Source organism: Mixophyes fleayi, chromosome 4, assembly GCF_038048845.1.
Source record: "Mixophyes fleayi isolate aMixFle1 chromosome 4, aMixFle1.hap1, whole genome shotgun sequence".
Classification (NCBI taxonomy): domain Eukaryota; kingdom Metazoa; phylum Chordata; class Amphibia; order Anura; family Limnodynastidae; genus Mixophyes; species Mixophyes fleayi.
This window is the reverse complement of record NC_134405.1, coordinates 324698476-324725629: the sequence shown is the minus strand read 5'-3', so window position 1 is coordinate 324725629 and position 27154 is coordinate 324698476. Positions and strand designations below refer to the sequence as shown.

General features: G+C 41.0%; 1 protein-coding gene across 7 annotated transcripts in view; it reads right to left on the bottom strand.

The window, feature by feature from the left end:
- CALD1 (caldesmon 1) overlaps nucleotides 1-27154 on the bottom strand; it is a 143066-nt gene that overhangs the window by 47218 nt on the left and 68694 nt on the right. For 6 of the 7 annotated variants that reach the window (XM_075210232.1, XM_075210234.1, XM_075210235.1 and 3 more), the window contains one exon: nucleotides 19557-19657. In XM_075210232.1, the coding sequence (XP_075066333.1) occupies nucleotides 19557-19627 (71 nt within the window). In that variant the 5' untranslated portion in view covers nucleotides 19628-19657. Of the gene's footprint in view, nucleotides 1-1872; nucleotides 2071-19556; nucleotides 19658-27154 lie in introns of those variants that run through there. The other variant, XM_075210236.1, reaches the window with a different exon arrangement.

The following is a 27154-nucleotide window of genomic DNA, read 5'->3' as shown; positions in this document are numbered from 1 at the left end:
CCCTCTTTCCTTGTGTTTTCCTCTTCCTCGTGTCTTCCTGCCAACACTGTCCTCTCCACCTGTACACCGATGCCTGGGACCTCCTGCCCGATATCAGTCCCTGCCTACTGGTCCTCTTTGCTCCCTGTTTTTTGCTCCCCCAACACTCCTAGGGCTATATTTACTAAACTGCGGGTTTGAAAAAGTGGAGATGTTGCCTACAGCAACCAATCAGATTCTAGCTGTCATTTTGTAGAATACAATAAATAAATGAAAGCTAGAATTTGATTGGTTGCTATAGGCAACACCTCCACTTTTTCAAACCCGCAGTTTAGTAAATATACCCCCTAGTGTCTTGCTTCAAGCTGGTATCCTCCGTCTCCACACCGCAAAAAATCAGAACACATTATAAAGCAAGGCAGACGCTGGCTGTCCCACCTTTGCATCTACACCCAGTCGCTTTACGGTGGACTCTTTAAGATGAAACATGCTACATTTTTTTGAGCACTCATCAACATTTTCCATTTCAGTTAATTGAATTAGCATCTTTGGGATGTATACCTGATGTAAAGTCAGTATACAAAACACACAAGTTTACTTTGGACGTGTGAATGAGCCACTACTGGAATTGATAAATTAATTACTTTTGTTTTAAAATGCAACTGCTGTTGTGCATGATTGCCCACAGCATTGCACTGATATAAAGACTATAATATCGCACGCCCTCGGCTGCTTTGAAGCTTCCACTGAAACTTCCTCTGCAATGCAAAAACTGACTTTATTATTATTTTATAAATTAAGTTCAGTCCACCAATACCTTGTTACAGTCCCTCATAGAAGCAGTGACCTCACCAGTGTACAAGGTCACTGACACCAGAGTTAGAGAATCGCTCTGCAAATACTACCTTAAATCTGCAGTGATTTCCTAAACAAAATTGCCAATGTAGATCTCACCAGTTGTGTTAAAATTCTTTTACCACTTACCCTACATGAGTCATATCATAGAAACTAATCATAGTACATATACAGATGTTTTATATTTGTGGGAAATAAGGGATATGTATCTTTCAAAGAACTACAAAATAAACAAAAAGTATGTGTGTTTTAATTACAATGACAGTTTTCACAAAACAAGATAATATTTTACTAGGTGATTTCCACATACAGCATCACATCACTGTGTTACATAAATACAACGGATATATGAGGGTCGCTGCAATATCTCACCCCAATTTTTATCTTCTGTACTGGATATTTCCCAAAGCAAATAGAGGCGACATCACATGCTATAAATGCAAGTGTCCAAACTTTTAAAACTAGAAGGATCATAAATTCTGCTTGAGCCAGATTACAGCAGATAGGCAACCTGTGGGCTCACTGGCTGTTGGAGAACTACTAGTCCCAGCAGCCCTTGACAGCTGGAAAAGTCAGAGGTTGCCTAGCACTGGATTGCAGAATGCTGTTGGAGAACTACTAGTCCCAGCAAGTACCCACAAGGCTGTTAAACCAAAAAAGACCCAGGAAGCTTCCACAGGGCTGTTGAGGAACTACAAGTGCCAGCAGCAATTGACAGCTGGAAAAGCCACAGGTTGCCTACCTCTCGATTGCAGAATGCTGTTGGAGAACTACTAGTCCCAGCAAGTACCCACAAGGCTGATAAACCAAAAAAAGACCCAGGAAGCTGCCACAGGGCTGTTGAGGAACTACAACTCCCAGCAGCCCTTGACAGCTGGAATAGCCAGAGGTTGCCTACCTCTGGATTGCAGAATGCTGTGGACCCTTGTGGTTTCCTTTTGCATTGTTATCCAGAGCCTACAAAGGTTTACAGAGTGGAACAATGCTGAAACAAAGCACAGGATAGAGCCAAACAGTTGCTAGAACTTAATAACTCACTTGGAGAGGGAGGAGAGGCTGTGTCTGCTGTAAGATCTGCTGATCATGTCTGCGGCTGGAACAAGTCACTGACTCTCTTCCAAGTGTTCATCCAAACGATGCAGGATGCAATGAGACAGAGCATAGGGCATAATCCTTCCTGAGCTCTGCAAGATGCTGCTCACACCTAGGCATAAAACTGCTCCTGCTCTGCCCATCAAACTATGACGACAGTCCCGACCTACAGCCTGCCAAGCTGAGCCACATGATCTCATGTGTGTGAGTGATCCCCCCCTTTTCTCTCTCTACCGTACTCACTGTAGTAGAAGTGCTTTGTTCTTTGTCTTCTATTCTCCCTATACACCCCCACCCCCCCCCCCCCCTCCAGATAAAACAGGAATGTTATACAACAGGCTCACGTCAGCTTAGAAAAATTACACTAAATATTTTAGAGTCTGTTATCTGGGAAGCAGGAATTCTTAGGCATGGATAGGAGGCTGCTAATATATTGCACAGATTCAGCCTAAAAATATGTTTCACTTTTTTTTTTTAACTGGTTGACTTATATTAAAGAGCTACTAATGTAATGAGCTATTAAATATATCTCCAGAGAACTTAATGTGAGCTGCAAGATTGGGAGCAAAGTATGATTTGCATAAGACAAGAAAAATTACCAGTGATAGTAACTTATAACGTTGACATACATTTTTTTGGGACGTTGTGTTGGTCTGGAAGATTTTTTATTTGTTTTTCTAAAAAGACAAATTATGTTTTAGGTAAAGATTATCTTTGGATATAGATTAGTGAAATGATAAAAAAAAAATTTTGAGTATTCGTCAGATCATTTGGGTGATTCTATAGGGTAGATTTATCAAACTTTCTTAGAAAGAGAAGTGGAGGTGTTGCCCATAGCAACCAATCAGATTCTAGCTATCATGTTCTAGAATGCACTAGACAAATAAGAGCTAGACTCTGGTTGGTTGCTATGGGCAACACCTCCACAGTTCCTTTTTAGAAGGTTTGATAAACCGACCTCTAGATCTGCCAACATTTAGGGGAGGATTCAATGGGCCGCAAGGTGCCGCCGGGCATCACCACGATGTCCAGGATGGGCAGACAATTCTCCTTGATGGCCTCTGAAGTGGATGGGGGTGTGTCATAATCAGGGCCGGATTAACCCAAGGGCTAACTGGGCTACAGTCCAGGGGCCTCTGGCGTCCAAGGGGCCCTTGACCAAGCTCAGCGGCATTATTTATTGGGCCGGCGGCGCCCCCGCCCCTGGCCCGATCATTGCTGCTGAGCCTGTCACTGTTGTCCTTCCGCGGCGTTCAGTAATCTCCTTACTGAGGAGATCTCATGAGAGTGTCACGAGATCTCCTCAGTAAAGAGCTTATAGCGCGCCGCGGAAGGACAACAGTAACAGGAGAAGGTAAGCGCTTGGGGGAAGGGTGTCAGGCGGCTAACAGGGGGGGCCTCATTGGGAAATGGGGGCCCCCTTAGCCCAGGGGCCTCCATTCCCTTAATCCGGCCCTGGTCATAATGAAGCGAATTGTATCATCATGCCTTGCCCACTGGATGACACAAATCATGAAGCCCTGTCCATGTCTACTTTCATACCATCTCCTGGAAATAAGTTATGACAAGTGTTGCCATATAGTTAGTGTGGTATTTGCTGTGAGGTATGGTGATACTTGCTGGAGAGGGAAGAAGTGGTGATCGCAGGATAGAGGGAAGCGGCACAGCGCAGGTTTCTCATGATCCAGGCAACAGATGTCTATGGACCCAACCTCTAGCAATTTCAATCTATATAGAAGTAATTTACCAGTAACATAAGGATAATAATAATAAAAAGAAGAAGTTGCATTAATATATCTCTAAGTATATATATATATATATATATATATATATATATATATATATATATATATATACATATATATCTCCATATACATAGTCAAAATCAGTAGCTTAATTTACTATAAGCTAATTGACAGCTTGCTGCCGTCAAGTCTGGTGATATGACCCCTCACTCTATGGAGCAAGCAGTATGGTAGCTACCACACATTTTAGCTATTACAGTACAGGTATCATCACCATTTATTTATATAGCGCCACTAATTCCGCAGCGCTGTACAGAGAACTCACTCACATCAGTCCCTGCCCCATTGGAGCTTACAGTCTAAATCCCCTAACACACACACACACACACATACACAGACTACGGTCAATTTGTTAGCAGCCAATTAACCTACCAGTATGTTTTTGGAGTGTGGGAGGAAACCGGAGCACCCGGAGGAAACCCACGCAAACACAGGGAGAACATACAAACTCCACACAGATAAGGCCATGGTCGGGAATTGAACTCATGTTCTTACTGATAAGTTGTACAGAACATTTACAGAATAAGTTGGACACCACAATCTTTCTGCATCAGTCTGTCAGGAGCCTCACATTAATTTATATTATTTTGTGATCCCCTCTTACTTTAAACTTGGAGTTGACAGAGTTTAAGTACTTTGTGCTCCTGCCAACATTCTAATGCTCTGATTGGTCGCAGGGTGTTCTAACTCCACCCACTCCAGCATTTCCTCTACTGTAGGGAGAATAGGTGCTCAGACCTAGGCTGGATATACCTAAAATCAACAACCTTATGAACAAAAACAGGGTAATTCTCTCCCATTAGTGTCTCACGCAAACACAAAGCACTGGCAGATCTTTTATCTGAAGTTACATATAGAGGGAGGGGTTAAAAGGCCGTCAGGATCGCTGATGGAGGCCAGCAGAACCATAAAGGAATGTTCTAAATTCCCATAATAAACAAACCAAGGCAGCTCCACCACAGTAGTCAAACTTGTCATTTAAACACAAGTCCATAAAGTACACAAAAGTACAATTTTTGTATAGAAAATGATACAAAGCAGTCACGCTCGGTTGAGCGGTTACACTCCAGTATTTGCAGTTGAAGGGGTGCTGTTTCCTATTCTTTTAGACAAAGTAAAAAATGTAAAGTTGTTCGTATTGATTTTATACTCTATTGTGCCTTTTAGGTTGATTCTTTGTTATAACTTTACAAAATGTATTAGATGTAATTCTCCTTTTACTGATGAGCACTGGAGCCTGGCTGAATATCAAGCTTGGCTTCACTGGTGAAGACAGTTGTGTGTCTAGAACATTTCAGCAGTTTAAAGCAGCAATCCCACATAAATATCGTCTTTTATTTTCTTTAAAAATCGTCATGTTCTTTTCAAAAGCTCTCTGGTTGGCAAACAAAAATGGCTGCCACACCACAGTAAGTCTACTACACAGACACAGGTTCACAGCATGTCATGTGATGGAGGGGGGGGGGGGGCAGGGATGTCACAGTGCAGACAGAGCTCAGAGGGGCGTTCCAAAGCCTCTCTGCTCACTATATTATGTACCATGTGACTGTAGTTGCCATAGTAGTCCAGAATTATAAATTATTAATAGCAGTCTAAAGAACAAATAAACAAAACAGAAAATGGTAAATACCAACATTTTTTTTATAGCCTGCCACTGTGATTTATGTTAAAAAAAAAAAACCACACATAAAAACATAGGATTGGCTGCTTTAAAGGACATTGTCTTAAAATATTTTTTATTAAAGTTGTTTTCTTGTAATCTTTCATGTAGTGCTAAAGTACTCCCATTTCAAGATGCTTTCTTCACAAGTTATAGAGAGAAAGAGAGACTAGGGTCAATTTTGATAGCAGCCAATTAACCTACCAGTATGTTTTTTGAGTGTGGAAGGAAACTGGAGCACCCGGAGGAAACCCACGCAAACACGGGGAGAACATACAAACTCCACACAGATAAGGCCATGGTCGGGAATTGAACTCATGACTTCAGTGCTGTGAGGCTGAAGTGCTAACCACTGAGACACCACATCTTGTGTCATTACAAGCAATGTACACAAACACATGTATGTGCTATGACACAAAGCATGGGAGAAAGAAATGAGACTGGACAGTGACTTATCATGTTACACCCCAACTAGTTGCCGTCGCACTTCCGACATTGATCTAAAAATGATCCAATTTTTTCTGCATGTAAGCGGAGTATAACACAACGAAGAACATATCCTACTTTAAGGAAAGTATTACAGAATTCAGAACAAAGGACTATTTAGTTGGTATGAACGTGTATGACAATCAATAAAGCAAGCAGCCCTTTCCAAAATATTTTCCCTATTGCTTTTGAACAGATGCCTGAAAATAGATACACTGGGATTTGTTAGCTTTACGGTTTAAGTTGAACCAGACTTCCTGGTGATGTTTGTTGAATAAACAAATTGCCACATAGGAAAATGTCTGCCGATCAATTAATTGACGAAAAGAAAAAATATATAGTAATTCTAAGATAGCACATAGCCAAAGATAAACTGCCTGTATTTTTCCAATGCTTAGTGACTTTCGCTTAGCCAAGAATGAAATATACACATGGAGACGCGATACCAGACCCTCAGCCTGCGGTCAGCAGACTTTTGCAGAACAAGCAATAACAGAGGTATATTATCATAGGCCAGATACACACTGGCTGGCAGCAGAAAGAGCTCAGTCTATTGTTACTATTAGGCTTAAAATGAGTTGGGGGGGACCTACTGGAGTCTAAATCGACACCTCAACATATATGAGTAGGTCCCTTTTTTGGGGGTATGAAAAAAAAAGTATTAACAGAAGATAAAAAATATTTTTTGAAATGTACAAAAATATTTAAATCCTTAGACATCAGAACATGCTTTAATAGAACTTTATATAACAGTTTAAAGATGATGGTAACAGAACAGGTATTGTCGCGGTACCACTGTGATACTTGTTAAAACTGCTTTTGCGTTGGAAATCCAATTTTTCTAATCTCATACTTGCCAACTCTCCCTGAATGTCAGGGAGACTCCCCGAAATAGGGGTGATCTCCCTCACTCCCTGAAGAGTCTGGCATTCTCCCTGATGCTGAGCCAGTACAAGACGTGGTTGGCTTTGCCATCTGTGGCAGGATGACACAGTTTAGAAATTGTGTCCTATGTCCATGTATTGATGCCTATGCAGGTGGCCATTTTCATGGAGACCAAGATTTAATCAAAGACTGACAGGTAAGACAACATGACTTCAGTAATGGAGACAGAATTATAAAAGACACTTCAGTCTCTAGAGATTCATTAGCTGCTTTTCTTTAACACATAGTTGTATACTCTCCCGGAATGTCCGGGAGACTCCCGCATTTCTGGGAGGGCACCCGGGCGAGCAGGGCTACCTTCCGGTTCTCACCCCCGCAATAGATAAGTGGTGGTGGGGGGGGCTTAATGACGCAAATATTGTGTCATCTTAGCCCTGTCCCCTGTTGTAATTGGGCAAAATTGTGACAATCGTTTAGGGGACGGGGGCCAAAATGATGCGATTCGTCAAGCCCCGCCTCTGCACGCCCTCCTCCCCCGGGATGTCCCTGAAGCCAACGAGGAAAAGTTGGCAAGTATGAATAATCCAGGTATAGTCCATGTGTTATTGTCTCTCATTCTAGGTCTTCTGTTTGGCAGAAAAAATATTTGTGATTTTGAACCAACAAATCAAAAAATCCTAAAAATCTTTTTATGACGGATAAAACGATTGGATGCATGCATGTAGAAAGCATATTTAAGATGTTTTCCATGCTCTGTTAGGGGCATTTTATTGTTTTGTATATTTTCATCATTCAGACAATAAAAATAGTTTGAAATGTTTGCTGTTGAGCATGTATTCTCTGACATGTAACGCAATAAAAAACAGCTGCATATCTGCTTAAAATGCCAAAAAGCGAGTTAAAAGGTAAACATAAGTCAAATGACTCATGTTTCTGCTAAGTAATGTGCACCAACTGAGTGATAATTAGATAAACAAAGGACAGCTATACAAAGCAGACCCTCACACTCTCAGCAAGTATACAATACAAACCCCAGTCTGGTAGATAGTATCCAATATAGACCCTCGATCTGATGAACCAATATGCAATACAGATCTCCATTCTGGTGGCTAGTATCCAAAACAGATCCCCATTCTGGTGGCTAGTATCCAAAACAGATCGCCATTCTGGTGGCTAGTATCCAAAACAGATCACCATTCTGGTGGCTAGTATTCAAAACAGATCGCCATTCTGGTGGCTAGTATCCAAAAGAGATCGCCATTCTGGTGGCTAGTATCCAAAACAGAACGCCATTCTGGTGGCTAGTATCCAAAACAGATCGCCATTCTGGTGGCTACTATCCAAAACAGATCCCCATTCTGGTGGCTAGTATCCAAAACAGAAGCCCAATTCTTGTGGTCTAGTACCCAAATCAAACCTCCAATCTTGAGGCTAGTATGAAAAACAGTCATCTTTCTGACAAACAATATACACTCTATTTTGGTGGCTAAAATAAAAAATCAGATGCCATTTAAAATAGTAGACAGCACCAAGCACTCTATTTGCAGGCGGCTGACTGGCATTATTAATTATTTAGAGAACTGAGTGCTTTTTACTAGTTATTAAAGATAGCTCTTAGAGAGCAGAGGTAAGTACACGATAAGTACAAAACATGTAAAAATTGAGTAAGTAGTCTTCTGGACAAAACCATGTTACAATGCAAGGGGTGCAAATTAGTATTCTGTATTGCACATAAGTTAAATACTGACTGTTTTTTCATGTAGCACACAAATACTTGATAGCTTATTTGTACACTGAAATTTAAAGTTGATATTTGTGTACTACATGAAAAAACTGACAGTATTTAACTTATGTGCAAAATAGAAAACTAATTTGCACCCCTTGCATTGTAACATGTTTTTTTTTCCAGGAGACTACTTACTCAATGTTTTTACTTAAACTTTTCTTAATGAATTAGGTCCTTTGTTATGATCATATATACTGACTTGTGTCATTGAACAGCTTCCACCTTTGCAGACTGACAGCTGCCATGGTGATCTGTCTCAAAGTGCACTTAAAATAGACAAAAACTTATGTTCATTGTACAGTGCCATATTTCTGAAAAATACATTGACAAACAATATTTATGAAAGATTGAGGAGAATGCCCTTTTGATTCTAATCACTGTTTACTGCACCTAGAATTACCTAACTGCTATTTCCTGCTTAAGAAGCCACAGAAGAAGAAAAAGTCAAATGTTTTCTCAGTGTAATCGATAAATCCTCAGTGCAGATCTGCGTGAACCGATTTATTTATTTTTACTTTGACAATGATGTAAAGCCAGTATCTTGGCATAAAACCAAGGGATACCTAATCAGGGGCAAACGCAGGATTTGTAGAGGAGGGTTTCCACACTACGCTACCAGTGGGCGTGACCAGCATGCATGGGGGGCATGGCTATAATATTAGACAGTACTTGGCTGCTCTCCAACTCTTCCTATCCCTATAATATACATGGGCAATGCTGCATGCACTACTGTTAGGTGCACACAGCTCTCCCTTTTTAAGCAGAGCAGTGTGAAGCGGGAGCAGGGTCCAGCCACCTCAATTTTACAGTGCCCCAGGCTTGGAGGGGGGTTTCCAGGCACTAGGAAACCCCCCTATGTTTGCCTATGCTAATTCCGCGTAGGTCTCCCGAACTCTGGTCTCCTGGAAGAGAAGGCAATTCTCTGGCATCCTGCCCACTTCATAGGTTGCAGCATTATGTCGTGGCGACGTGGTGCAATTCGCAGCACCCCGTTCCCCTCTGCACTGACAACTCATCTTTGCTCCAGGTTGACCAGGAAGGGGGGGGGGGGGGGATAAAATGTCAATAAATATGCATTTAATAAAAAAAAATCCACAAAGGAGCATGGTCTACTGGGAAATGGGTGCTACCTTGTACAAATGGGCTTGGATGGACATGGCTTAATTTGTTTTGATTTTCCAATCGGGAATCTTGTGAAGTACAGTATGTTTCCACAATCTTTCAATGATAGTAAATTCTCCATAATAAAAATAATGGGTAACGCCTGGGGGTAGCTTTGTCAAACCTTCTAAAAAATGCAGTTGATGCTCATAACAACCAATCAGATTCTAGCTATCATTTATCTAATACAATCTAGAAAATGATAGCTAGAATCTGATTGGTTGCTATTGGCTACTGTTCTAGCTAGATCAAGCTGCACTGTGTATTCAAAGCAGGAGACGTTTGTGTCACATATTGCAATACATGTTAAGCTGACCAGTTCTCCAAGTCTTCCCCTTCTGGCCAATCTGACGCTAAATGTAAACATGAATTACATTTTAATTTACTAAGGCTTCTAAAAAGGAACAGTGAAGGTGTTGCTCATAGCAACCAATCAGATTCTAGTTATCATTTATCTAGTACAGTCTTGAAAATGATAGATAGAATCTGATTGGTTGCTAAGTATGATATATATATCTCTTACATTGAGTTATAAGATATGTATTTCTATTTCTTCTTTTTAGTATAACCTCATACGCCACAAACATATTTCTGATGTTAGAAACAAGGTATGTCATTTATAAGATCAAAGTCGTGATAGAAGTATAGTGGAAAGAGCATAATATTTTTCGAATCTCAACTAAGCTGAGACTGTAACAGATGTCAAACTTACATTTATTTATTTATGTTAAGTCGCCCTTTTTTGTGACAATAATTCACACGTTCGGTCAAAGTTTTCCAAGCCGCTATAAAAAGCACTGGCCCTTCCTTTGGGAGCGTGAAATAGTTTGGCCGCTGTTAGTGTAAGCAGTGTATTAGCCTGACAGAGACACAAAATAAAAGCCCCCATTCATTCCATATTTTGTAGTGACAGCTTCCTGAGATATCTAACTTCTATTCAAACATTTACACCAAATTCACAGAAGGCCCACAGGATTACTTAAAAGGGAAATGTATATTTGTTTTAACTTAATCCCAATTTGGAAACTTGCACTTGTAGATAAGAAGTACATAAAGGACAACTATCAGAAAATAAAAAATTAAATATAAGACGTTGCACAGCTTGAAGCATTTTTTAAAGTCGGAATGATGTAAAAATTGTCTGAATAATAAAAAAATGATATTACAGACTAAGATAGCAATAACTAGCACTCAATCCAACACTTAAATAACAGTTCTTAAAGAATACACTGTAGAACACTTCCTTATATGTGTTTTTGCTCTGGTGTGAGAACCCTTGGGACCATCTTTGCACAAACTTTCGCCATGTTAATATTCTCACGCAAAATTTTCCATACGGTGTCTTTGTCAATGTTCACGGATTCAGCTATAATTCGATCACTGAGTCGGCGGTCTTTTCGAACAATCTAACTGATGTTTTCTACATTTTCTTCGGTTCTTGAAGTGCAAGGTCGTCCAGGGCATTCATCATCTTCGACATTCTCACGTCCCTCGCTAAGTCTTTTGCGCCACTCAAACACACGCGCACGAGACTGGCAGTAATTCCCGTAGGCCGTAGTAAGCATTTGAAAACATTCTGTTGGTGTTTTGTGCAATTTTACTAAAAACTTCAAATCGACACGTTGTTCAACTTTTAAACTTAGCATTTTTTCGGCACTCTACAGAAAACACAACCAAATTAAATGGCGACTCACAATCAACTGAACGTCATAGAGGGTTGCAGCTTGTCATGCAGGTTCAGACAGGTTCAAGGTTACTACGTAAGCAGTAATAACGTGTTCTGGCTGCTTTGTTTACTAGGTAGAATCACAGTCTCGTTATTTAATATACATACCTCCTATAAGTGAATAGGGCACATCTATGTATTGGCTCCAAGTCCCCTAAGGAATCAGTGATCACCGATTCTTGTGACTCTGAACGGAAAAAACAATAAATAGAACCAGTGGCCAGAGATAGTGTATTATTTCTCACTTGAATAGCGTAACAGCCAAAGTATTAGTACATGTGCGTACCAGATGGAAATAGGGTATAAAACGTATCTGTATTAGTCCTTAATGCTGTATTACTCCAGATCCACTCTGTTTGTCTCCAAAGAAAGGGATAAAAACCACATGGTGTAGTATTTTTATACAACCATTTATTCTAAAGTATTAAAAATCAAATTCACTCACAAGCAAAGTAAATTAGTGCTTATCTGGAATCCTGGTCATCTAAGCATGATAACTAGTCATTGTGGCTGAAAAGGAAGCACAGTTCTTATTTCACCATTCCAGAGTGGATTCCAGGTATGGAAAGAAAAAGTTCTCTTGACAGTAGTTCCTCGACTCAGGTTCATCATCACCATCTATTTATATAGCGCCACTGATTCCGCAGCGCTGTACAGAGAACTCACTCACAACAGTCCCTGCCTCATTGGAGCTTACAGTCTAAATCCCATAACATACATACACAGGCGGAGAGAGACTAAGGTCAATTTGATAGCAGCCAATTAACCTACCAGTATGCTTTTGGAGTGTGGGAGAAAACCAGAGCACCCGGAGGAAACCCACGCAAACACAGGGAGAACATATAAACTCCACACAGATAAGGCCATGGTTGGGAATTGAACTCATGACCCCAGTGCTGTGGGGCAGAAGTGCTAACCACTGAGCCACCGTGCTGCCCAGGTTCACAGATGAAGAGAAACAAGGGGACTCATGTAGTGCTTTCTAAACTACGAGGAGATGTGTGAACCTGCGTTGAGGAATTACTGTTAAGTGAACTTTTACTTTCAATTATACCTAATTTCTACACTATTAGGCGCCCCGTTCCTTCCCCTCCATAATATATATGTGTATAATATAAATATATATATATATATATATATATATATATGCTGTTAAGCCTATCTGAAGTTCATTATGATACTTAACCTCCCACGGGTCAGGTGTTATGTTACAATTTCGGAACAGATGTGAGGTATGTCCCACTAACAGTTGTCCTTTCAATGCCAGGAGGTGCATTGAAGGGGTTTTTTAGGTGAGGGGAAGAGGACTGGGTGTAGCCCAGTGCTTTGGAAGCTCTGAAAATCCCCTGGGGAGGACAGGACATGCCCCAACATGACATGGTCATACCCCGGTGTAGCATGACCAAGCCTTTGTGGCGGCATGTGTACGATTCTGCAGCTCAAAAAGTTTGTAGGTATATAATACGGTGAGCACGAAAAATAAAATAGGTTACTGTGTCTTATTTATAGGAAGACAAAATGCATAAAATAATGTATTTTGTTTTAAATTATACTTTCTCTTTAAACAAAAAAGATCTGACCTAAACCCTGGTAAAGTAAAGCTACACAGACATAAAAAGACGTGTACAGTTAACAAGGAAATGACTTTGGGAATTAACCTTTATGAAGGGCATCGCACTATCTGTTGGCAGACACTGACAATTTCCTGTGTGCTGGGATTAAAACGATCAACTTAAACAATGTTCGGCTCAAGATAAAAAAAAAATGTTAACATTTAAATGTTGCGCTATTCTATAACACCTACAGTCAGGTCAGGTTCTAAACAGGACCACACAGCTTACTTTGGCCACACACGTGGGTGGCCACAATCGGACATGATCTGGCTGTTCCGTCCATCGGGCTGATCAAGTGGATAATTTGTGGCATCATTTTTATTGGGTACATGTGATGGCATTTTCCATCATGTCCGATCCTGAAAGCATCACAAGGACCATGCACACTGCTATAGCGGCCAATGTCGGAGAGGATACTGCAGAATGTTTGGGCAAAATGAAAACCAGAAAATGGAGTAATATATTCTGCTCGTTGTCTGGCTATCAGTAGAGCTCTATTTCTCAGGAAATCATTTTGTGTTTTATATACAGTAGCTGATTAGTATGAATGATAGACTAAGCACGAATCATGTTGCCCATGTTGTAATCATTCAATAACTGCCCCTACTTAGGGAGAGTTTTTTGTTGTTTTCCTTTGGACTTATCACTTATATTGAACATTATGTGTCGGGTATAAGACGAGTTGTGTTGTTGATCAGTTAACCATTCCAAAATCTAAGTTTAGCGTTATAATCACTCGATTGCACATTACAAAATATAGACTGTCCTAATATATATATATATATATATATATATATATATATATATATATATATATATATATAATATGGATAGTTTATATTTATAATATATATGCACACATACATACATATATATATATATATCTCCTAATCAACACCTACAATTAGTGAAACTAGTAACAGGCCACCGAAATAATGTAAACCACTCCAAAATAATGTAAAGTCAATGGGATGAACATGAACCCAAACACACAATAATAATAATAATAAAAATAGTAATAATAATAATAATAATCCTGAGTCATTAAGGAGAGCAAAGCAAAAAAAATGAAGTAACTTTGTACCTGGGCAAAACCATGTTGCATTGGAGGGGGGGGGGGGGTTAAAATGTGGGGGGACAGATTTATAGTTGGGATAGGGCATGTCCTAGATCAACTTTAAATTTCAGTGTAAATATAAAGTTATCAAGTATTTGTGTGCTACATGAAAAAACGGCCAGTATTTTCCTCATGTGCAAAGTAAAGTAATTTGCACCCCTTGCTTTGTAACATGGTTTGCCCAGGAGCAAATTTACTTCTTTTTTTTTTTGCTTTGCATGCCTTAATAAATCAGGCCCATTAAATTCCTAATATTAACGGTAAGAAAAAAAAATCTCTATCCATTTATGAGAACAAGCGATACAAGTGCATCCGACATTATCAATATATTACTTTAATCAACAAATCAATTCAGAATCTGGAAAAGAGTCGAATGTTTCACAATCAGTTCAGTCATTTCTACTTGTGCCCTCAGGAAACCCAGGTATCGCCTATTACTATAGAAGTTAATAAACTAATTAATTAATCACGGTGGCGAAGTGGTTAGCACTTCTGCCTCACAGCGCTGGGGTCTTATCTGTGTGGAGTTTGTATGTTCTCCCCGTGTTTGTGTGGGTTTCCTCCGGGTGCTCCGGTTTCCTCCCACACTCCAAAACAATACTGGTAGGTTAATTTGCTGCTATTAAAAATTGACCCTAGTCTCTCTCTCTCTCTGTGTGTGTATGTTAGGGACTTTAGACTGTAAGCTCCAATGGGGCAGGGACTGATGTGAGTGAGTTCTCTGTATAGCGCTGCAGAATTAGTGGCGCTATATAAATAAACAGATGATGAATTTCTGGATATCAAAAGGGGTGTGGCCTTTCTGTATATGGGCGTGACTCTGGCAAAGTATTTGGGCAGATCAGCTCAATTTGTCCCAATTTTTCCTTTTATCATTGTCAGGTGTATACGGTTTATCCACTGCTATGGTAAAGTAAGCTTCTGTGCTCAAGCCTTAAAAGTCAAGATTTCAAACAAGAGTTTGAATCACTCAGTCATGATTGACTTACACTGGGTCCATGTTGACCACAGATGCCAGCACAGCCCTTGCATAAAACGTTACCCGTCTTTAAATAGTTTTAGACAGTTCCTTTTTAACTTGGTTATTAGCATTTGCTGAGAATGTAAGATTCCCGTAACTGAAACTCTGTAGATTTATGTTTTCTTTTTCTTTTTTTTTCCTTTTTAACAATACATATGTTGTATATAGCTTGTCGAAGAGCTACAGTATTTAATATGTCCCTGAAGATGGAGTTGAATTTACAAAAGCTCGTTCTGTCTGCAGCTGCAGAAGACTTTGGATTGCTATGCCGAAAAATCAACAAATAAAATATGCCAAGAACCTTTTTAAGTGGGATTTGTGGATTACAGATCAAGCTTGAAGGTCATTTTTTTGCAGTACGTGATGGGGACTGAAATATTTCCTAGGTGGCCGTGTGTGAGAAACAGCATGAGGGAGCAGTTGAGTTTCTCAGACAAATTCTCTCAAATTATCCCCAATACATCATGTTTCTATCAAGAAGAAAAAGTCGAAAAAAAAAACTATTCTCCCACTAAAAAGGTGCGGTAGGAGTTTTCAGAAATGTAATACCTTCCCAAGCGTTTTTTTTCTGTTTTATATTCGTTATTTGAACCTTTTTAATAATTACACACAAAATAGTTGCCAGTTTATATATTTAAATATATTTATATAATTAAAACAAAGAATTTAATGGCAGATAAGAACCTCTAGACCCATCTAGTCTGCCAATGGTAACCTCTAACCCTATTTAATCCTTATTTATTTTTAAGGATGTCCTTAGGTCTATCCAAAGCATGTTTAAATGGCTGTACTGTATTAGCCTCTACCACCTCTGATGGGAGACTATTCCACTTATCCACTACCCTTTCTGTGAAGTAGTTTTTCCTCAAGTTTCCTCTAAACCTAAACTCCTGCTCCACACCCTTCAATCCTTTGGCCTCTCTGGCTCCGTCCTGTCCTGGTTCACCTCTTACCTTGCTGACCGCTCCTTCTCTGTCACCACCTCTGGATCTCTCTCTCCCCCCTCCTCCCTTCCAGTAGGGGTTCCCCAAGGCTCTGTTCTCGGACCCCTACTGTTCTCTCTTTACACCTCTTCCCTGGGCAAACTCATCAGCTCCTTTGGTCTCAAGTACCACCTTTATGCGGATGACACCCAACTCTACCTTTCCTCTCTTGATCTCTCTCCCTCCCTCCTCTCCAGGGTGTCCGACTGCCTCTCTGCCATCTCCTCCTGGATGTCCTCTAAATTTCTCAAACTTAATCTTGCGAAAACCGAACTAATTGTCTTTCCTCCCGCTCATTCCCCCTGCCCTTCCGACCTCTCTATCACTGTACTCAACTCCTCTCTTTCCCCTGTTCCTCAACTTCGCTGCCTCGGTGTCATCCTCGACTCCTCTCTCTCCTTTGCCCCTCACATTCTCTCACTTGCAAAATCTTGCCGCTTCCAGCTGCGCAACATCGCGCGCATTCGGCCCTTCCTCTCCCAAGATGCCACTAAAGCTCTTGTCCACTCTCTTATCATCTCCCGCTTAGACTACTGCAACCTGCTCCTTACTGGCATCCCCCGCTCTCATCTCGCCCCCCTTCGCTCCGTTCTCAATGCTGCCGCTCGGCTTATTTTCTTTTCTCGCCGCTCCTCCTCTGTCTCCCCCCTCTACCAATCCCTTCACTGGCTCCCCTTCCCCTACAGAATCGTGTTCAAGCTCCTTACACTTACCTTCAAGGCCCTCTCCAAGTCCACCGCTCCCTACATCTCCAGCCTCATCTCCATCCATGCTCCATCCCGCCCTCTGCGTTCGGCTAATGACCGTCGCCTCTCTTCTTCCCTGGTCACCTCCTCCCATGCTCGCATCCAAGATTTCTCCCGTGATGCCCCCCTCCACTGGAACCAGCTCCCCCGTTCCATCAGAACTTCACCCAACTTGTCCAGCTTCAAACGGGCCTTAAAAACCCACCTCTTCCTTATAGCCTTCCAGTCCCCCACTTAACTGCCCTCCTTCCTGTCTCCCACCTACCTCCCTCCTCGTCGCTCTCCTCTCCCCCCCTCCCCTCTGTCTTTGCCTCCGCTCTCCCCCTTTCCTTCTCCTACCCTTGCGTCTCTGTCCGTCCTACCCTCCCCTTAGATTGTACGCTCCTTCGAGCAGGGCCTCCTCTCCTCCTGTTCTCCACCACCTTAACTCTGCTCTCCAGCTCCTTGTCTCTTCCGTGGGGCCCTTCTACCCCTCTAGCTACCCCGTTGGGGCTCTCGCCTGTCATCTAGCTTTACTTTGAGCTTCCGAGTTACTGTGCTTTTTGTTAACTGTTCCGTGATGTCTCACCCTGTACTGTATTACTGTCTGTCCCTGTACGGCGCTACGGATACCTAGTGGCGCCCTATAAATAAATAATAATAATAATAAATAAAAACCTACTTCCCCCCCAGTGTCAGTGCATGTATTCGTGTTCTAATACTTCTCTTCCTTTGAAGAATGGTTCCCTCATATATATATATATATATATATATATATATATATATATAATATATAATATATATAAGCCTAGCGGCGTGTGTTAGTCTGTGTGTGGAAAAAAAAACAACAAGCTGCATCGCTACCTGCTGGGCGGAGTTATACACTGACCTACTAAATTCTTAGCATTATCTAATATATAAAAGTAAAAGCCTAGCGGCGTGTGTTAGTGTGTGTGTGTGTGAAAAAAAACTATTTTCTCAGAAAGGGCTCATCCAATTGACCTGAAATTTGGTATACTGACATTATTTGACAAAAAAATTAGAATAGTGAAGTCAGTTAACTTCCATCATCCCCCCTTCCCCCCGTGGGAGGGGTAGTAAAGGCTAAATTTACGAGTTGAGGGGTCAAACTCATTTTCGTGAGGCAATTTTACCTCATGAACACACATTAAAAAGGGCGCTTGCGTCGGGAAGTAACGCTCTTTTCCCCTGAGGAGGCCTGGGCTAGGCCCAAATGCATGACAAGAGCCTTTTTAAGACCTCAAGTAGCTTGATTTGACTAGAATGCATGAGTATCATGCACGGGTTAACTTGTGTATATATATATATATATATATATATATATATATATATATATTTATTTATATACTATACAAACTTATTATTTTCACCAGACGGTAGTAGAATAATAAAAATAAATATTTTATGAATATATAAATTGTGAATATGAGATAAAATAATTACTGAAAATTTCTTTTATTGTTTTCCCATCTGAGACTACCTGCACAGAAAACTATTTTCACTTCATATTGCTTTGTTTTTCTTTATCTTGCTGGTAGCCCCTCCTTAATGCCAATGAGCGTGTATGCAGGGCCCTCTTAAGACCATCTTGGGCCCCCCGGCACAGCAGTGCACCGGGGCCCCTATATATACAATATGGATGTCGGGCGGGCGTGATGATGTCACGCCCGAAATGCACTGCGAGCGCGATGGAGGAGGAGACCAGGGAGGGAGCTGGATCGCCAGCTGACAGCACGGTAAGTATTTTCTTCTTTTCTTTTTCCAGGTTTTTTTTTTTTTGGCTTCCTCCGACGGGCCCCCCTTTGCTGCAAGGCCCCCGGGCACCTGCCCATTGTGCCCTATGGGAAAGACGGCCCTGCGTGTATGCAAATTAGATGTAGAAGACAGACAACCAGAAGGGTAGGACTGCCCCTGCAGTACCTGATAAGATGGTTTTTGGCCCCGGGCCATCATTTTGCCCTGTAACTCACCTGACCCTTTTAGGTTGAGCTCACTAAGCAACAACAGCAATACGGACACAATAAAAATTCTTACACAAAGACAGTCTATTATAGCGGGTGCAAAATCAGAACGTCAAATACTTGGGGTCAATACCAAGATAAGTAAACGTTGTATTTGCAAGTGTCCTGTAACAAAGCATGCATTAAAAATCAATACCTAAAAGTAATAAAAGAGACAAAACAAGATTTAAATGCCATCACACACATCAAATAGCTGTATTAATAACCCTTCAATATCATTCATACTAAAAGTCACGAGTCAAATACTCTGCTTTTTAAAAGTATAACACTTTCTATTCTTAACATTAGATGCTTGACAGAGTACGTTTCCAGAAGCATGTCCTAATAATAGATCCGAAAAACAAGAGTCCCACTGGGGACAATGAAGTCACCAATATAAATCTATAAATAGTGATCTGGCTCTGCCTACATTCCCGACGAGCCGAATTTGGACCCACTCGCAGAAGGCTTTACATATCTTTATTTATGACCATTTTTGGAAATACAACATGGCAGGTTACTTCATGGAGTGGAACGTAAGCTTGGCAGGTCTGACTGCAGACATGGTAAACCTCCAATTCAAACATTTAAAGCACATGGTTCTGGCATGAGCGCCAATGGAATGGAATTATTCACACTACCTTTCGGCTTCCTGGCGCATCTCCTCCCGTTTCTGTCTCCTGAGCTCTCTACGACGTTCAAAGTCATCCATGGTGGCCACTCACGCTTTTGAGTTGAAAATCTTAAAGACAAAAACAGGAATCCCATTAGATAAACTGTATTTTTTTCTACAAATTATTTTTTAGGCAGGAGGTCTTGACCTGCTCATGTTTAAAATCTGAATTCCCATATCACATAGAACACAAGGGGATACAATGACATATCCTATAAGCAATGACAGATTAGCAACATATTCTTTTGTTATGATTTTAGTGTTACTATTGCACACCATGTTATTTTTTTTATTTATTTTACAGATACAATATAACCATAGTATACAAAATACTATAGTACTATTTTGCTTAAAAAATATGCCTCTAACTAGGAGCCAAGCAACTTGCGAATCTCATTCACTTAAAGCAGGCAAATCAGTGCAATGCTAAGCTGATTAATTTTTAGGGAAAAAGCCATTTAAATTAGAGATGAGCGGGCTCGGATTCCGCTAATCCGAGCCCACCCGAACAGTGAGGATCCGAACGGGATCCGAGCACTGTTCGGATATTTCCGGCGGGCAAAAAATTGAAAACGAGGCTCTGTCGTCCAAGTCTCGCGTCGAATCTCGCGAGGGGTGGGAGGGAGGGCCCAGAACAATTCCATCTTGTACCTCTTTTTTTGGCATTATGTGCTCAAGATACCTCGGTGCAACCTTTTGGCCTAAAAACAATATTGTGAGGTGTTCAGAATAGACTGGAAATTAGTGGAAATGATTGTTATTGAATGTCATTGAGGTTAATAATAGCGTAGGAGTGAAAAAAAAAACACAAAACTGTTTTTTAGCACTTTTTATGCTTTTTTAAAAATAAATCAGAACCAAAACCTTTCGTCGGATGTTTTGGCAAAACAAATCAGAACCCAAAACCTCAAGCTAATCAGAACCCAAAACCCAAAACCCAAAACACTAAAAGTGGCACACCCTTAATTTAAATAGATCAAGAGCCAATCAGAATGCAAGCATTCATCACATGGTTCCCATTTTCAAAAATCCCTCCTTCCAGCATTTGCCATTCTAGGTTACGCTAGTGCCAGATAGACATTGTACCACTGGCATGGACTACTTATAGCCACAGGCAAATAAACTCTATTAATAGTTTGACACAAACAAGGAAAGAGAACTGAAGCAAAGAGATCTATTTGAGATAATGAGGATTGGCAGCAACAATCATTTTTATTTATGTCATACAGTTGTTCACTACCCCCCACTTCCACTTCACCCCAAGAAAAATTAAAACAGTCGCCACACTAGAAAGTTCTGATTAACATTGTGTCTGGAAAACCAACTTTAGTGGTGTCTCCTCTGTTCAAATAATTGAGTATCCAGGCTGAATAGAGCAGAGAGGACTAGCCAAAATAAAACTATGAGGCCTGTCAATAGTAGAGACAGCCATCACCTTACTGTGTCCACTGGTATCCCTGGGTAGAGGGGCAGCATAGGCAAACCGAGGGGGTGGGGGTTTCCTAGTGCCTGGAAACCCCCATCCAAGCCTGGGGCACTGTATAATTGAGGTGGCTGGACCCTGCCCCCCGCTTCACACAGCTCTGCTTGAAAAGGGAGAGCTGCGTGCACCTAACAGTAGTACACGCAGCATTGCCCATGTATATTACGGGGGATAGGAAGAGTTGGAGAGCAGCCAAGCACTGTCTAATATTATAGCCACGCCCCCATACATGCTGGTCACGCCCACTGGTGGTGTGGTGTGGAAACACCCCTCTACAAATTCTGCGTTTGTCCCTGGACAGGCAGGGCTGGAAGGCAGGTGGCATCTGCCCCCCGGGCTGTTACAAAACTGGGCTACCTTTGGCTAGATAGCTGGGCTACCTGCATTTTTTTTTTACTTTAAAATGATCCTAATAGGTTACTGAGCTGAGTATCGCATCCCCCACACCCTCAGGCTAAGATTTGCCAGCCAGACCCTGCCTGTGTATCTCTTAAAGGTAGACTGAATAACGTGGTTCTGAATAATCCATTGTGATCAAAAAGTCAAAGGCTTCAGCATATCAAATCCAGGCAAATTAATTGCATTATGCAGGAAGTTTAATATGCTAATCAGTCCGGTTAGTATGCTAAACATCCCCGCTAGCATGCCAAATGCTAACACTGGTACCATTCTCGAGCATTCAGTGGGTAGTACTGGCATATAGCAGGGGCCTGGCAGGGAAAGGACAGAAAGCTCATCTGTATGCAATTACCACAAGCAATGTATTTTGTTTGTTTAAAAATAATGTTCTACGAATGGACATGGAAAATGGATGCAATAAATATGCCAAGCCAAACTCTCCAGAAAAATGCTGAGTATAATTTCCTGTCCACAACCATTCAAGATCTTAAAGGGCAGATTACATCTCCGGCCCCACTTCTTCCATCACATCCCATTATTGTCTAGGGACTTTTTATTTTTTTTAAAAAGGTCATCGATATCTCTCCATTGAAAGAAAAAGCCTCTGGTCACTGGGCGGGATTCTATTATAGAATGTGGTGACATTTCAAAGATGCCAGCAGTTTCCTCCAGGAAACTCATAGTATCACAAATTAGCACATTTATTTGCAGAACAGTCAATTGACTTAATATGGAATTGTCATTTTCAGTTGTTACGCAAGTGTAAAAAATATATATATATAAATCAATCTTTTTTCAATGGTCCCTACACTTCGATGAGAGCATAGAAAAACAGCATGTCCTCTATGAAAATACTGGGGCGGAGAACATACATACTTACCCCAAGTAGCTTCCAGCTTCCCTGCCTTGCAACGACTAACTAGGCAGCAGAGCTATAGGGAGGGAAGAAAGCCGCCGAGAGTAAAGATAGAGCTGTATGTGGTGCCACTATCTCACTAAGTCATCGCCGATATTGCAATTTTGTTTCTCAACACAAATATAACCCACAAAATACTATGTAAAAAAACTGGGAGGTATGGATTCATTTAAAGGGCCAGCTATAACACAATAACTGAAATAAACGCATTTCCATCTTTTTGATCTATATCAAATGCCTTTAGAACACAAAGTGGAAGGACCTCCCGCCGTCTGTAGTGAGTATTGATGTAACTTTGTTTACTAGAGATGCGGTGGAAGGTCAGGATAACACTGAACAATGTATGTGACATTCATGGATCCTATCTCAACAGTTCAGATTTGGGCTTTGTTGGTTCTCTAAACACTTAAAATATATATTAAATCAAAGCCAGAGATTAAGACCAGATGGTGAGAATGGCATCCAATACACAGAATAGGAGGCGCTACATTAAGCATTTGGTCAATGTTAAAAAAAAATAGGGACATTTCTAGGGGCAAATCTTTAAACCCTGGAAATTAGTAGCAGTTGACAGTGTGGACGGGAGACTCTTGAATTAGGGGACACTTCTCTGACTTTGGGTAGAGCAGGCAATTCTCTCAAAGAGTGCTTATCCGCTGTCATACTTACCTATTTTCTCTGCTACCCCTCTGGAAGATCCAGGAAGGGGGGCAAAGAGCGACTGCTGAGGAGGCACCGCTAATTCTGTCATTTTGGTCCCATCCTCACGACACAATGACACAGATGGCCGGGTACAGGCGAGAAAATTGCCTGTTCTCCCGGGAGTCCAATTGACCTACTCAGAACTCAGGAGTTTCCCGGAAACTCCAGGAGACTGGTCAAGTATGCCTGCGGTAGGTAGGCGGGACATGATGAGTATCACACCATCAAGCCCCAGCCACCACAGTAAAAACCAAGTGACGGGGGCATCCAGGAATAATACTATATTCATCTATAATCCACGTCTTCTTTGAATTACAGTATGGGCCATTTATGAAAACTATGGCCCATTTACCTGTACAAAATATGATGTCCCCTATAGCAATCAGAATCCAATTGTACAGTTTAATAGATAAAAACAAAACATGAGGTTGCTGTTTTATAGTAATGTTTTTGTACAGTTACCTGTGCACAAGTTTTCATAAATGTCCCTTATATATATTTTTTGTGACAGCTGCAAAATTGGGTTCAGATAAGGAAAAATGGTGCTATATTTAAATTACACCTACACTAGGGGGTGAATATATCAAGCTGCGAGTTTCTGGCGGGTTTGAAAAGTGGAGATGTTGCCTATAGCAACCAGATTCTAGTTATCATTTATTTAGTACATTCTACAAAATTATAGCTAGCATCTGATTGGTTGCTATAGGCAACATCTCCACTTTTCAAACCTCTGGAAATTCTCAGCTTGATACATTTACCCCCAGGACAGTACAAGTGAGCACAAAAATCGTTTGATTTCAATTTTATTTACATGGTACCTAATACTTTTCTTTTTTCATACATGCTCCATTAAAATGCTTGTTATTTATTATGGGGAAAATAGTACAAATTATAGATTTATGTATAATGATTTAAGGTGACTCAGTTGAGTTTTTTTGCCAATAAACTGCACTTATATTGTTCATGGTAATTGTACATGATTTATAGACGCTGTGGATCTCCATTAGACCTGCAACACCCTGCAGTCATGTTTCATGCTAACAATTTGTTTTTCAGATGCATTTGTCCTTGTTCCAGTAAACATTAAACAATCTGTTTGTTTAGCGCATACTTGCCAAAATGTTAACTTGAAATTAATTTCCAGGGACATATTACAGAGATTTATTCAGATGTTTTTGGTTTTTTTTCCCATTTAAAATACTATTCAATAAATATTACCATGAAAAGCCCATATAATAGAGTTTAAGATTTACATCTAATATGCAAATATTGTTATATTTAGTGTGCATTTAGCCAGTACTGAAAAATAGGGACTTTTTCAGGGTTAAATCTTTAATGTCCCTGGAGATTAGGGACAGTTGGCGACATTGTTAGCTTAAAAAGTAAACATTTGTACATCGCCTATTAATATTTTTTTTTACTGAGCAGTACACATGGTAATTTGGGAATTTGGGACATGGAATAACACAAACATATTACATCATGAGAACCGATATTTGTTCATTATTATAGCCATTGCCAGTGAAATTTCAAACCTATCTGGTTCACAAGGCGGGTCCGTTCACACGCGCAGAAACACGTGTATATTCTAAATATTACCTATTGTCCTTACATTGTAAGGCGCTACATGCTCTGCAGCTCTGGACAGTGGGAAAACGGGACATATATAACACAGAGAGAAACTAGACAAAATAAATGCAGATGTGAAAACCAAGGACTGGGAAGGTCCTGCTCATAGGAGCTTAGTTATCTGTATTTTCCTTTGATCACTCTGAACTACAAAAGATTTCACATTAAACAAGTGTAAAAATAGGTTATGTTAATTGTGTGATTTTTCTTATTCTTGTACAAAATTAATGTGTTGTCTACGCACAAGTGAGATCCACATTCTGTGGGCTGAACCAATAGCAATGGGCATACAGGCTATCAATCACACTTGCCTACTCATCATCATCATCATCTCTTTATATAGCGCCACTGATTCCGCAGCGCTCTACAGAGAACTCATTCACATCAGACCCTGCCCCATTGGAGCTTACAATCTAAATCCCCTAACATACACACACAGACCGAGAGAGACTAAGGGCAATTGGATAGCAGCCAATTTACCTACCAGTATGTTTTTGGAGTGTGGGGGGAAACCGGAGCACCCAGAGGAAACCCACGCAAACACGAAGAGAACATACAAACTCCACACAGATAAGGCCATGGTCACGAATTGAACTCATGACCCCAGTGCTCTGAGGCAGAAGTGCTAACCACTGAGCCACCGTGTAGTCTACTCTCCCATGAGTTCTCACTGACTCCCAGAAGAGCAGGGCGCCCTCCTGGACCCCTAGTGAAGTGGGCGGAGATGGGCTTAGTGACGCCATTTGCTGCAAATCCCATTATCGTGGCCCCACCCCTATCTGTGTGATGACACAAATAGTGGCATTGTGTATCAGGGAGCGGGACCACAATGACAGCTGCATTGCACTCGCCACTTGGACCTCCTCTCTGGGTTATCCATATTGCCCACTTTTTGTGAAACACCCAGGGCTCGATTTACTAAACTGCGGGTTTGAAAAAGTGGAGATGTTGCCTATAGCAACCAATCAGATTCCAGCTGTCAATTATTTAGTGCATTCTACAAAATGACAGCTAGAATCTGATTGGTTGCTATAGGCAACATCTCCACTTTTTCAAACCCACAGTTTAGTAAATATACCCCCCAGTCTCGGCAACAAAAAGGCATGTGACATAGTCAGAAGGGGGAGTAACCTCACAAATGGCCAGATTAGGGTGTAGCCTAATTTATTTCCCTTGGGAATGCTCCCAGGAATGCAATCCTATGAATATTTGTGTAGCTGTAGGCTGAGGTACATCTTACAATTATTTATTCATTTTTAAATCGGTATTTTCCATTAGCATTTATTTGTGCATGTCTATAGTAATCTATCCAGGGCAAGTCTTCAGTCTACAATACACAATCTGCAGTTTTTTTCCATCTTTAGGACAATGAAATGATAATGCAAAATGTACAGAACGATTTACAAAAGGTAGATTTTCACTGGGTGCTTGGAGGGTTTCTTGTTTTATTGTAGAGAAAAGAGAATAGTTTTACTTCACATCATCTGGAAAAGTGAAATATCTGAAACTCGATCTGAGGCCAGTACAGAATTATAGACAACAAGACAGGAAATTCCCAGGTTACGGCTGATAGGATGGACTGTAATAATATCCATGACCCTAAAGAATGTTGTCTTTTCTTCATGAACAAATTAGTCTCCATGGTTACTGATTTAAAGGGGCCATGTCACCAAACTGAGCTGTTCGTTGTTAATGCAGAACAAAAATATGGAGATACAGATTTTATATAGGAACCGTGATTTCCAAATTAGGAAAAAATTGGCAAGGCCCGGACACAAATTGTGTTTCTTGCAGCTGTCCCAAATTCGTCCAGACTCGTTGACCTCAAAAGGGGCGGGGCTTATAAAAATGGGTGGAGCCTCACACAAAGGAGCATTCCCAATGTTGAGAGGTATGGTTTCTTGTCTTCATGCTCATTTTTCTGAAGTTTCCGTCTTTACTTCATACTTGCCAACTTTCTAAAGTTGGCTTCCGGGAGCCTGCCGCAGGAGGTGGGCGTTAGGGGGGCGAGGCGCCAAGAATCTTCATTTTAGACCTGCCCCCGGTGGCGTAATGACACAAACGCGTCATTTTACACAGGGGGGCGGGGCCAAATGCCGCGATTCCCAGAGAATCGCTGCATTTTGGACCCAAGTGGGCAGATTCGGGAGATTGCCATACTCTCTCGGGAGTCCAGGAGACTCACCCAAAATGCAGGAGTCTCCTGGACATTCCGGAAGAGTTGGCACGTATGCATTACTTTCAATATGAACGTGGGATAATGAGTCAAGGAAAATGTCGCTCTGATGTCTGTATGCAACAAGTGCAATCTGAGAATAACCAGACTTGGTAAAATGATAGTCATTGTCCAATCGCATTTTACTCCACTACCAATCGACTTCTCAATGTTCCCAATCAATATATTGATCAAGATCAGCAGTTAAGGTGCAAAACAGCC